Source organism: Coturnix japonica, chromosome 6, assembly GCF_001577835.2.
Source record: "Coturnix japonica isolate 7356 chromosome 6, Coturnix japonica 2.1, whole genome shotgun sequence".
Taxonomy (NCBI): domain Eukaryota; kingdom Metazoa; phylum Chordata; class Aves; order Galliformes; family Phasianidae; genus Coturnix; species Coturnix japonica.
In genome coordinates, this window is record NC_029521.1 from 2,129,154 (window position 1) to 2,141,210 (window position 12,057).

Sequence of the window (12,057 nt, forward strand, 5' to 3'; positions counted from 1 at the left end):
TCAGTAGCACAGGCTGCACTGTGAGTCTCCATTCAGCCATCTTTTTAGGTTTAATGTGAACAGAAACTTAAGTGAGACGCAATGGGAAGGGTAAATACTTGTCTAATACTTTCTGTCATCATATCATCGGAATCATACACTGTGCTTTGACTCCCCATATCCCAGCTGCTTGAAACAAGCCAATCATTAGCAGCCAAGTGTGTATTTAGTCATTTGGCAATCTTTTTTCCTCATCCTGTCAAAAATAACTCACTTCACTGCTTCACTGTAATGATTTCCAAAGAGTTATGATGGTAAGCTAGGAACAGTACAAATTCTTCTCCAGACCCAGTTTCTAAACCAGTTTTTAATGCCCTGGTTGGATGTATAAGAGGTGCTAGGGAGTATACATCAGAAAGTATATAGAGCACATGAAGAATGTGTGCTGCAGAAAAACTTGACTCCCATTTATTGAGCTGTAGGGTGGTTGTAAGAGTGGGTACTGCCGAAAGAAGCTGAGTCAGCAAGATCTTGATTTGCAGTGCAATTGAGCACGTAGAAACTTCATTTGGAGTTGTGGGCGTTTAATAGGACTTGAAAATAGGACTGCTATTTAAAGCGAGGTATTTCTGTGCTGAAAGAAAACCTGAAGAAATTATGCTGTTTCTGGCTACTGATAAGAAGGAAAAATGTCTTCTACTTCTAAAGAAGTCTGTTTCTCACCAGAGCATTGAGATGCTGACTCCTCTAACACAAAGGGGCAAATTTAGCAGGAGTAGACTGTCAGTAATATGGAAAGTAGGGTGGTTCAGTAATGAATTGGACCTTGATGTTATAGGCTTTCTCAGGATGACAACTGTTTCTTATTGCCTGGATCGAGGTGACCAGAGTGCTGGAGGGTATCAGTGTGGCACTGTTGTGATGGAGGCTGTGTGTGCAAAGAATAACATGTAGTTAATTGGAAGTCTGTGTGAAACTTCTTGATATACTGCAGATACATGCTCCTCACCAGCTACATCCTCTAAGCCAGCCCTCTCCCCTATATCATCCGCCGTGTGGAGGATCCTCCTTACATTGGATCAACCCTGAGGCCCTTTTCTAGCTTTTCTGTTCTCTCTGTGAGTTGAAATGACCCAACTTGTGTGTCTCTTCCAACAGGTCTGAGCATATTGGCTTACAAGTGGTGTGAGGTTGGGTCCTCTTTAGTTTCCTATTCATTTTTAGTGGTTTTTAGCATTCTGCTAGTTTTTATTGGCATGACCCTGCTGACTAGATAATTTTGAGATCTGCTTAGGTCTCTCTCCCGAGAAAGAGATAATTACACATTCAGAGTCTGTCAATATAGATCCATATTTAATATTTGTGACAGTATTTTGTCACTTAATATTACATGTACCTGAGATACAGGTCTTAGCTATCAACTGGTTATGTGACTATTCTGAACAATCTTGTTGTGATGTTGTTCGCTGCTCCATCAATCTGATCCATGCCTCCCTCTAGTTTTTGCTCAGTGTTTGATAAAACACAAATGTTGAAATGATGGACTGTGGGATTGTTGATTGTTAGTTTACCAGGAGAAAAAAAAAAGCGCTTTCCAGCGTACAGTTTATTTGCAGTGACATATAAAATAGGCCTGATGACAATCAAGACAGGTTTAAGGCAGCTTGTTTGACAAGCAGCTCATGATGGTTTCAGCAATAATCCGTGGGGCTTTCTTTCATTGCTTGTAGTCAGCATGCAGCCTTTGCAATGTGGAATCACCTTTGCACGTACATACCACAATGCACACGTCTTCCTCTACTGTGTTGCTTTCACTGGTGTACCTGCATTAATGTGGCTTGATGCTGTAGTGGGTTACTTAGTTTTGTTATCAACCTCTGCTTTCTCAATCTTCTGTCCTGTGAGGAACTGCCATATTCCCCCTCTGTAATTCTCATTACCCAGGGCATACACAAAGCTGTCCACAGTTGGCACTGTCTTGGCAATAACGGCAGGAATCTGTAGGGAGACACAAGAGGAAAATGTGTCAATGAGCTAACGGACTAATTTTAGACTAGGCTGTTTCCCTAGTAGTGTAATATTAATCCTGGAGGAACCCACAGAGCTGAGGCTCATAGAAACAAGAAAACATCAGAACTGCAGAGTTGCAGCTTCTATTAGGAGAGAAGGATTAGGAAAGACTAACGGGACAATCAGTCTCTTCAAAACTGAGAACTCTGAGGTTGTACTTCATTGTAAAAGGGACACAAGATGCTTCTCCAAATTATAGAATCATTTGGGTTGGAAAAGACCGCTAATGTCATCTACCATCAACCATCAACCCATTGCCTCCACAACCACTACTGTGAAGAGCATGAGAGGAATGTGTGAGAGTTCCTCCAGGTGCCGCAGACCTACCATTCGGTATTTTGGTGAAATGAACATCACGTTTTCAACCGCTGCATAGAAACACAGAAGGCAGTAGGGACCCCAGCAAACAACCAGCGTCTTCAACGGTAAGCCAGTGTTAAACTGAAAAGCAGGAACAACACAGTCTTTGGTTTTTGTCCCACAACCTCACGCTGCAACAGGCAGATAGGAAAGATCCTGGGAGACCATGCTCACTAGCAGGAGAGCATCACCCATCAGAGTGCCATAACCATCAGTGTTGGAGGCATGTGGGTACAGCCCTCTTTTGGCAAGGCAGTTGCAGGGGCAGAGGAAGCTTCCTTACCTTATAGTGCCCGCTTTTCTTGAACTTCTGGTGTATGGACTGATAGGCTGTCATCATGATGAAGCCCGGGATCATGAAATTGAAAACGGACAGAGCAAAAAGGAATGTGATATAGTTTCTGGAGAGGGTGAGGAGGGGAAAAAAAAGAGGTGGTTAATTTCTCTTTTGTGCATCTTTGTAAACTTTCTGCATTTATTAAGTAATTAATCTGTATTTTTAAAATGGCCCAAACCACTTTTGTTAGCTTGCTTCTAGGCTCAGGATTTTCTGAAGTGCTGCACTGTTGCACGTGGGATTGGCGTTTAGTTGCTAACCCCAGGCATCCTTATTAGGACATCAGGGCTGGACTGAGTAAAGAATACCATGAAGTGTTTCAAGTCCTAAACCTCAAAAGATGCAGCTTATGACTAATGAGCAAGGGAACGGCAGAAATCCCAGCACCAGCTTTTCCTGTGGAGGAAGCTGGTGCTGGCCATCCTTATGTGCTTGAGGCAGCCTTGGGCTGTGCTTGCCTTGTCCCAGCACCACAGCAGGTAGGTGATGGCTGGACCCTGCTGCACTGCTGAGGCCACCCTAAGAAGCAGCAGCTTCCCATGAGAGCTGGACTCATCCTCACCTGTCCCCTTTGCTGTAGTCCAGGGTGCAGCAAGTTCGGAGGGGCTCATAGTCATACTCCCCCCAGCCCAGCAAGGGCATTGTGGCCCAGAAGGCAGCAAACAGCCACGCAAACACCATCATGGAGATGGCCGTGCTCCACTGCAGCTTGCTCCCTGCAGGAAGAGAAAAAAGGGATCTGCATGCCTGGTACAAAACCTCTGGGCAAAGCTCTCGGGCTGTGTGTAGTAGAGCAAAGAGTCCTGGCTTCCAGGCCTGAGGCAGAAACAAGCAGTTCTATGTTCTGTGTAGCTTGAAGCTGACCCAAGTCCAGAGATATCTATCTTGTGTAAAAGCTGGGTAAGTTTTTGATTTTTGGAATATCAAACTGTACTTTTTCTACATGCCTTACTCAAATGCACGTTGCCTTACTCATGCCTTACTCAAAAGCTATGTTGTTGCTCAGCTTTGTACCGTGCTTGAGATACAGCTGCTGTTAACACGCTATATTCTTGTGTTTTGGGAATGCATTTGAAGACTCAGGAGAGGCAAAGAGCAGAAGGCATGATGCAATGCAATAAATAGTGCTTTAAGAACTGGAGCTCTGCTGCAGGTTGTGGGTCAGCTCAGGGCTGTGACTGTGAACCTGACCTGTGCTGCTTCCTTCCTGCCTGGCCCTGAGGGCTGGACATGTGGCTATTCAACATACCCTGTTCTAAAAATGATAGTTCTTGACATATATATGAATATATGCAGTTAACTTGACAACAGATCCTGTTCTAAAATACTAATGGTTGAATTACTTTGCCTTTAAGATTGTTGCTTAGCCTAGAACAGGAAATGAGAAGCTCAAGATCATTATTATTTTCTTTTTAATTTTATAATAAAAATGCTCACTTGTGCCTATCTCATCTAGTTCCATAAGGCACCACTGGAATAAGTCAATGAATGAAATAAAAGACTGGGAGCTCCATAAGGTGCAGGAAGTATTTCTTCATGGAGAAGACAGGCAGGCTTCCCTGCTGTGCAGAACATTGTGTTAGTCACGCTGCCTGCATGTAAAGGGGCCTGGATAATTTGGTTACCGGGGCTGACGTCTGCAATCATGCCTGGGCTGAATTGCCCATGACGCCAGCTGTACTACTTTGCCCACTACTCCTTTCTAATCAAATCTCCCATTAGAGAGAAGTAATGATGCAATTTTCACTCAGGCTGGAAAGCAGTCTTCTCCTCTGCCCTTGATAGAAGCATCAAGCCAGCAGGCCAGTGGGATTCAGGGCAATTCTGACCTTTCTTGGGAAGGTGAGGGTCTGGAGGTGGGATGCGAGCAGTAGGCAAGGCCTGCTACTGAGTGTACAGGGCTGACTTCAGGGCAAAGGGCCTGCTAGGGTTGCCTGTAATGAAGGCTGCTGAGTCCGGTAAGGACTGACAGCTCAGAAAGGATCACAAACTCCACAGTAGCTATTTTGGTTAGTGCTGCCCTCCTTAGGTTTATAGAAGGATAATAATAATAAGGTGTGTCAGTGAAACTCCCAGTTCATAGGAATAGTGACCCTATGATTCTTATATTTCAGTGGTTCTTGAGGGGAGAGTTTGAATGACTTGAAGAAATTGTTTGCTGCAAATGTTCAAGAATGGGCTCTGAGAAAGAAAGGGGCACATGTTGCAATTTAAATACTAAGGAAAAAGCAAAATAATAATTATTAAATAGTTTGTTCTAACATGGTAGGTAGCAAGAAATCTATTGACATTTTTAGTCATTTTAGACATCTTTTTTAATAATTATTATTGATGATTATTAATAATTAATAAGTATCTTTTATATGACTCCCACAAAGATATATTTTGGCTACAAAGGCTCAGATTGTTCTTTGCCATAATGATGTTAATGTGGCTACAGATTACATCAGTGGGGGGGAAAAAAAGGAATATCTAGTGAAGAAAGGGCTAGAAATTTGATTCAAAAGTGTTAGAAATTACCGTAATTATCTGTAACCTTCCAACCTGAAGCAGCAATGTAGCATATACCCCTTCAGAACTGCATCCTTCCTAATTATATGTTCAAGCAAGCATGTTACTGTTGTTACTGATCCAGAGCTTCCATTTCCATTTGTGTTCTACAACATCACACATTCTAGCACCCTTTAAAAAGGCATTACCGAGAGCAGCTGCAATGAGACCTAGATCTAAAATGTATTTCTTTTACACCACGCTCATGACAAAAGCAGCATTATTCCTTTGGGAATACAGTAAATGGTAAGTCCTCATGATAATCTGGAAAAAGAACCAAACAAGCAACACTCCACAAACTAAAGGTTGCTTGTTCTTTTTGTCTGTTTGTTTCTCCTATGAAGTAGTTGATAGCAATTGTTTTTCACGATAGCTTGCAGCAGAAACTTTGTTCTCTTTGCATCCTTTCATTTTGCAGACTACAGTAATATGAAGATCTCACGGATCCCTGCATATAAGAAAAAGAAAGATCTTTGCATGGATGAAATTTGCAACTTGAGCAGTGTTGGTAACATACTGAAGGCAGCTCACGAATATCTACGCTGATGGGGGTGAGTGATCCAGCTGCGTGCAAGGGTGTGTGGGGTGCTGTAAGTTGCATGTGCTGTCACCAGCAAGTTGAGAGCAGTTCAGTTGCTGTCACACTGAACAGGCCATCATTTCACCTTAAATGCCTTCTGTGGTTGGGTACAATTTAGCATAATAGCCATGTAGGTCCTAATTCAGTTAAATGTGTATATATGGAGTTCAGTGTACGCTCAAAGAAATACTTCTTAATTAGGGCCTGATGCTGGCAGTCTGGTCTCATTAAGTCTAATCACTCTTGTGCTCTGGCTCCTGGAAGAGCAAGAGGGAAGCTTCTCTTTTTCAAGCAGTGAGATGTTAACGTGGGGAATTTTATAGGTCTGTAAGATTACTTTGGAATAGAAAGAGTTAATTATCACAAGCAAAACAAAATTTTTGTAAACTGCCTGTAATCTGTGGGGACGTTTATGAATTTAAATCTCTGGTAGGTTTATAAATTGGCCAAACGCTAAGCTGATTTTCACTGAAAGAGCAAAAAAATACATCTCTGACACAGCGGCTACCTTTCAACTAGATTTCAGGTTGATATTCAAAAGGAATTTCTCAAACAAAAGGTCAACAGGCTTTTCTAAAGTGGAAGGGACAAAGCACTATCATAGCTGAAACATTCCAGAACAATCCAGCTCGTCTCAGGCTTACACATGGCACGTACCAATTAAAACTGGCTAAGTTTGTCAGAGACAAAACTTGCTGAGAATGGTGTATATCAGTCAGAAGTAAAATAGGGGCTGGTGCAGTGGGAAAAGCAGCGGCAACTGGAGCACACAATATCCGTGAGGAATAACAAAGCTGCACTATGTAATGGCTTCTGTTGTTCATAGTAAAACAAACAAACCAAAACATTAGATAAAAAAAATCTTTAAAATAACCTTAAAAAAAGGGATTTTTTTATTCCTTTTTTAAAAATTTCTTTTTTTTTTTTTTTCTTTCTTTTTTTTTTCTTTTTTTTTTTTTTTTTAATTTCTTTTTTCCTGTGGTCCTCCATGACCATAAAGCTGTATTGGCAATTATTTCCTGCTTCAGTGAAAATGCGAAGAGCTCTATAAAGGCTGATGTTTCATCTTGCAAACGGATGCAGGAGCAAGACTAGATGGAGAATGTGTGACAGGGTGGCTGCCACAAGTGTGACAGGAGGTGAGGAGTTGCCCCTAATCTGGCTGAGCTGACAGCTGCAATTGGAGCAAATGGTAGTTTGCTAATCTTCCCAAACTGATATCACAACCCAGATTTCTCTTGAATTTAAGGATTAGGTACAAACTCTCTGCAGCCCTACTTGTTGTAATTGAATGCTGCTGTGAAATCCCTGCTGATTTTGTTCTTTTCTGTTGTAATATTGAGGAAAGCACTGACAAATCGCTTTGGACTTTCCTTTCCCCCCTAATTCTTAAACGCTTCTATAAAATCATCGGGATGCTTTGATTCATGTTATTAGCATCTAGAACAGATGGAAAGTCTGTTTATTTTTACTCCTCGTCGTCATAACCTCTCATGTTCTCATCAGTACATTCTTCCTCAAAAATATTGATTCCTGATAATTGAGTGTCTGGTTGAGGAATGCTGTAATTAGAGGTGTTCTTGGAAACTCTTAGGACATAAAAACATCAGAGATGGTGTGAGTCTGGGAAGAGTATTAGTTCCCAAGATGAAGATAAAAGGTTGATAGTATTGTTTTTTAGCCAAAGGCACTTTGTACATTCTGTACAGGCATGCAACTCACATGAGTGTCAACAGGGTTTTCATATATAAAAATATAATAATAATAAATCTAATATAAAAGTTTAGAGCAAAGTGAAGAAGTTTGTGCCTTTAGGGTCTATCTGTCTGTGCCCTTCATGTACATTGCTCTTGGCTGGAGGAGTGCACGACACTAAAGCATTAAAGTCAATGTTGCGGAGAGCAAACTATCTTCCCAAAGATGCGCGTGTTTTTCAGGCTTGCTCTCTTATAATGTACAAATGCCACTCTGCTTGCTCAAAATGCATTTTATTGTCCAGCGGGTGTTGGTATGGATGTACCTTGCAGTCTGCATTATTTGGGGCCAAAGGAGGGTGTTGGATGGAAGCCCAAGGTGCATAGATTTCTCTTTGAGGTGTTGGTTTTTGTTTGGGGCCCTGATAATTAGTTACAGAGGAGGTGAAATCATGGCAAGAGAGTTGGTATTTGGATGCAATCTGGAAGAGCAATCCACTTCTGAAAGTGGTTGGTTAGTGGTTGGAAAGGTGTCCCTTGGAGAGAGAGTTCCTTGATACATAAAAGATACACAGAAAAATAAATGTGCTTGCTTGGATTCTCTGAAATCTAAACATGCTGTTTTTTAACAAGATAAGGGTAAAGCTGGTAGGTAAATCCTAGCCTTACTTGTACAATAGTGATGATACCGGTCCCAGGCAACTGCTGCGCTGGAGCTAATGCTGGCCAGTGCTGTCAAGAAGCCCTGGAACCCATGAATCTGACAGCCCTCGGAGCCATAGGGCCAGTACCTGTCAGCAAACAAGCAGGGTGTTAAGAAAATGATAGAAACAAGTGAAGACATGTTTAGAAGTTGCAATAATGCATAATTGCTTCTAGAATAAGAAATGTAATCAAAACCTTCATTAGGAACAATGGAAAGACTTGCAGATAAATTTGTGGTCGTTGTCGAGGCGTCAAACGTATGACTGTTTCACTGTTCAGTTAGTTTCTGTTGTAACAACCTGTTAAATTCTCTGGTTAACTTGTTTCTTTATTGAGCTGGTGGTCAAGTCTGCTTTTTTCCTTGCCTGGCAGAAGTAGGGAGCACGTACCTGAGGAAGCTGGAAAAGGCAGCAATGAATGCATTGACGCATATCCCACAGTCAGCCAGAGCGATGCTGAGAACCAGCAGGTTGCTGGGTGTTCGGAGTTCTTTGATTTTTCGGAATGAAATAATGGTCAGGCCATTCAGACAGAAACCAAGCAGGGCTGCAAACCAGAACAGTTTGATGTGACTCAACTGGAAAAGGAGAAAGTCTATAAGGAAATATATTCAAAGGGCTTACAGTTTGCTTGCAAGTTGTGGACATTCAGTCACAGGTGACAGCTGTCCACTCATGCAGGGAAGAAACACTTCAGGATTTATTTGCAATTCTATGCTTTCTTTTAATAGAGAGACCTGATTTCCAGGCTCCATCCAGGAACACATGGGTCAGAGGGAGGGAGCTGCAGAGGAGGCAGCTGCACGGGGACCCTCAGCCAGCACACACTGCTGGCACACATGTCACCAGGCCTGGCTGTGGCAGGGAAATGGGTCATGTTTAATACTGATTGTTACACGCTTGTGTGTAACAGCACAGAAGTCCCTTGTCAGTCTGCCTCCCTTTGGGATTTTGCCTAGGGTTAACCTAGAGGATGCTTGAATCACACCAGCTCAATCTTATTACTGCCCTTCGTCAATAGACTATACATGGAAAGGAATAATCTAATTATAAAAAGAAGTCACTGATAGATTTAAAGAAATGAGTTAATGTTTGTTGTCAGGGAGGAGTGCTTAAGCAACCCCAGCTATTCACTTGGCCGTGCTGCCCTGGACTCCAACCTTCACCGCTTTAAACTCAAACTTTGTCCTTTGTTGTCCTTTTCAAGAGCTGAGTTATTTTAGCTCTGATGAGTCTCTGACTCAACATCTCATCTGTAAGGCTCAGTTACATGAGAGGCAGTACATCTTTTTCTTTGTGATCTTCTTGGAAGGAGAAATGATGTAGCGCAGAAAAAATCCATATCCCTTAATTCTCTAAAGTAGCGTTATTACTTGTGCTCATTGTCTTAATTCTGCAGTTACATAAGATGGATAATTTTGTATAGTCAGAAATCCTGCTTCTACTTTAATTACATTAATGGCTGATGGCATAACCATAGTAACAGCTGATGCGCGCCTTTCATTACACAACGGATAACACAATATTTCCAGGAGAAATATTTGGAGCCATGTGAGGTCTGCTGTTCCTATTTCTTCCCTGCCAGCTTGTCTCCCACCTGCAGGGTAACACTGTGGCCAGCCCTCCCAAGTGTTCCCAAGCCTTTAGGGAGGTTTGTTGGGACCACGTTTATGGTAGAGCTGAAGAGTTATTACTATATTTGCTTTGTCTTCCTCTCTTTTTGTGGATGTTTTGGGCTTCACCCCACACATCACATATATTCGAGCTTTTATTTCTAAAGCAGATGATCTGTCCACTTAGAACAAGTGAATGCACAGTTTTCCTGTTTCTCAGCACTATTTTGCAAATGGCACATACAAGCTGCAGCAAAAAAAGATCTTCATGGCTTTTCTCTCAAAGTCTCTGGGAAAGTAAATGAGTCTTTAATTATTCAGTATTCAGGTGGCAAAGATATAGTGTTACTGTGAACCCACTGAGCACCCTAGAGCCCTGCAGAAAATACTGAGCAGTCATGTGGCCATTTGTCTTTATTGAAACGTAAACGTTCCAGACTGTTTCTAGCTATAAGTGGAGGCTGCTAGTTTGCCAGTGAGTTTTGTGCTTGGGCCTGAGCAGCTGCAGGTCCCTGTACTGTGGGGCCCTGACTGGATTCAGCTATGAACAGAGGACAGTGACTGACATCGATGTGTTCCCAGCTGCAAGCTTGTCCTTCTTTAGCAGCCAGGTACAACTGACAATTTTGTTCATCTCTCGTCTAGGCAGAACATCTTAGGAAAAGCTCATACTGGCTTCATTAACTGAATACAATCTGTCCTACCTCAAATTTTACTTCTTAGTGCTGTTTCTGAACCTCATGCTCATGTATCTCTTTTTGTTACTTTTGCCCAGCAGCCATTAATTTCAGTGGTGCTAGCGCAACTTGGATATATGCAGCAGTTAATAGGCTATTTTGGATCTATCATTTTTGATTATAAAATAGCTATCATGGCCAACAAAACAAACAGCTTGATTTCATTGAGGGATCATCAGTCATTTCAACATCCTTCTCCTGAGTAAGATGAAATTGCCTTTAAAAGTCAGCAACATATTCTAACGTCCCAAATCCTTGATGAGGAATCTAAGTGGCAAGTACTTCCCTACCACAGTAAAGCTGTGCACACGGAGCAGATCTTCACTGCAAACAACTGACAGCCCACTAGAAGCACTGATAACGCAAACACAGTAACCAGCACAGGTCTAGGTCAGCATATCACAAGTGCTGCTATTTGCTTCAGTTCCCATCCACCACGCCAGGAATAATAGAGTCAAAGATCTTAATTTTTTGTTGCTGAGGTCCCAAACTGAACTTACCTTCTACCAGTAGGGCGGTGCCGATGACAAACACCTCTATTTCAGTGAAGCCTTCAGGGAGAGGATGTGAAGTGACCATTCTTGTGATAAAAATGCCAACAGATTTAACCTCTGCCCTCTGCTATGGCTCTGGGGCTGCCTTTTCCCTGCGTCCCCTTTCATCCACCAGCCCAAGGCTTCTTAAAGGAGTAGCCCACGTGCAGACACATGCTCATTATTATATAAAAGCTTTGGGTTTTTTACTCCCACCACTACAATCCCTGCAAGAATGTCATTAATGATGTGACTAGCATCAACCCGCACCCCTCCTTCCCCTGCAAATCTTATTTCAGATGCCAGCAAAATGAAAGCATTCATTGCAATTACAACAAGTTCTTTGTAGAGACAAGATTAAGAACCCTGTCCAGTTAATTCTGCAACACTGAAAAAGAATTAAAGGTTGTGGAACGAAAGAAACATGTAATAATATAATTGGAAAGTGACCTGGAAAACAAAGGGGCACTCATTGAGTTGGTAACTAGGGAAAAAGTAGGAACTGAGAAATTTTTCAGCATATAGGTCTTCTTCTCACACCTATTTTAGAAAAGGGGCAGTCTATTTTTTCTGGCAATGACTGTTCTGCACATTAACATCTCTCCCCTTAGTAAATGAAGCTTACATCAAGGTGCACGCTGGCATAGACTGACTAAAAGAAAACGTCCTAATTAATTGCACTGGGGTCCCAGGCATACAAGGATGTATATAAGTTGTCCAGCGGTGAATGCTCAAAGAAATGACCTTATTGTCCTTCCTGAGATGTTTGAAGCTTGGGGTCCTGGTGTAGTCAGGCTCTGGAGTGTGTGCAATGTGCACCTTGTCCAGATTCTTATCTGCCAGCCCTTAGGAGCAAATCACACAAATTTTTCTGATACGTTTGTAAGCCTTTACCACGTA

At 42.1% G+C, this 12,057-nt stretch overlaps 1 protein-coding gene across 1 annotated transcript; it reads right to left on the reverse strand.

The window, feature by feature from the left end:
- Positions 1–1,071: 1,071 nt before the first annotated feature.
- RGR (retinal G protein coupled receptor) lies at positions 1,072–11,329 on the reverse strand. Its single transcript, XM_015866013.2, has 7 exons — positions 11,125–11,329; positions 8,665–8,821; positions 8,240–8,361; positions 3,309–3,462; positions 2,693–2,810; positions 2,377–2,490; positions 1,072–1,977 (listed from the first exon to the last, which is right to left on the reverse strand). Exons 1-7 carry the CDS (start codon positions 11,201–11,203, stop codon positions 1,834–1,836), a joined length of 888 nt encoding a protein of 295 aa, XP_015721499.1. The 5' UTR covers positions 11,204–11,329; the 3' UTR covers positions 1,072–1,833.
- Between the last annotated feature and the right edge of the window lie 728 nt (positions 11,330–12,057).

Coding starts and splice junctions, on each gene's coding strand:
- RGR (XM_015866013.2), bottom strand. CDS start 11,203: ATGGTCACTTCACATCCTCTCCCTGAAGGCTTCACTGAAATAGAGGTG. Junction 2,491..2,692: donor AGAAAAGCGGGCACTATAAG/GTAAGGAAGCTT, acceptor CCTGCTTTTCAG/TTTAACACTGGCTTACCGTT. Junction 1,978..2,376: donor TTTCACCAAAATACCGAATG/GTAGGTCTGCGG, acceptor GTCTCCCTACAG/ATTCCTGCCGTTATTGCCAA.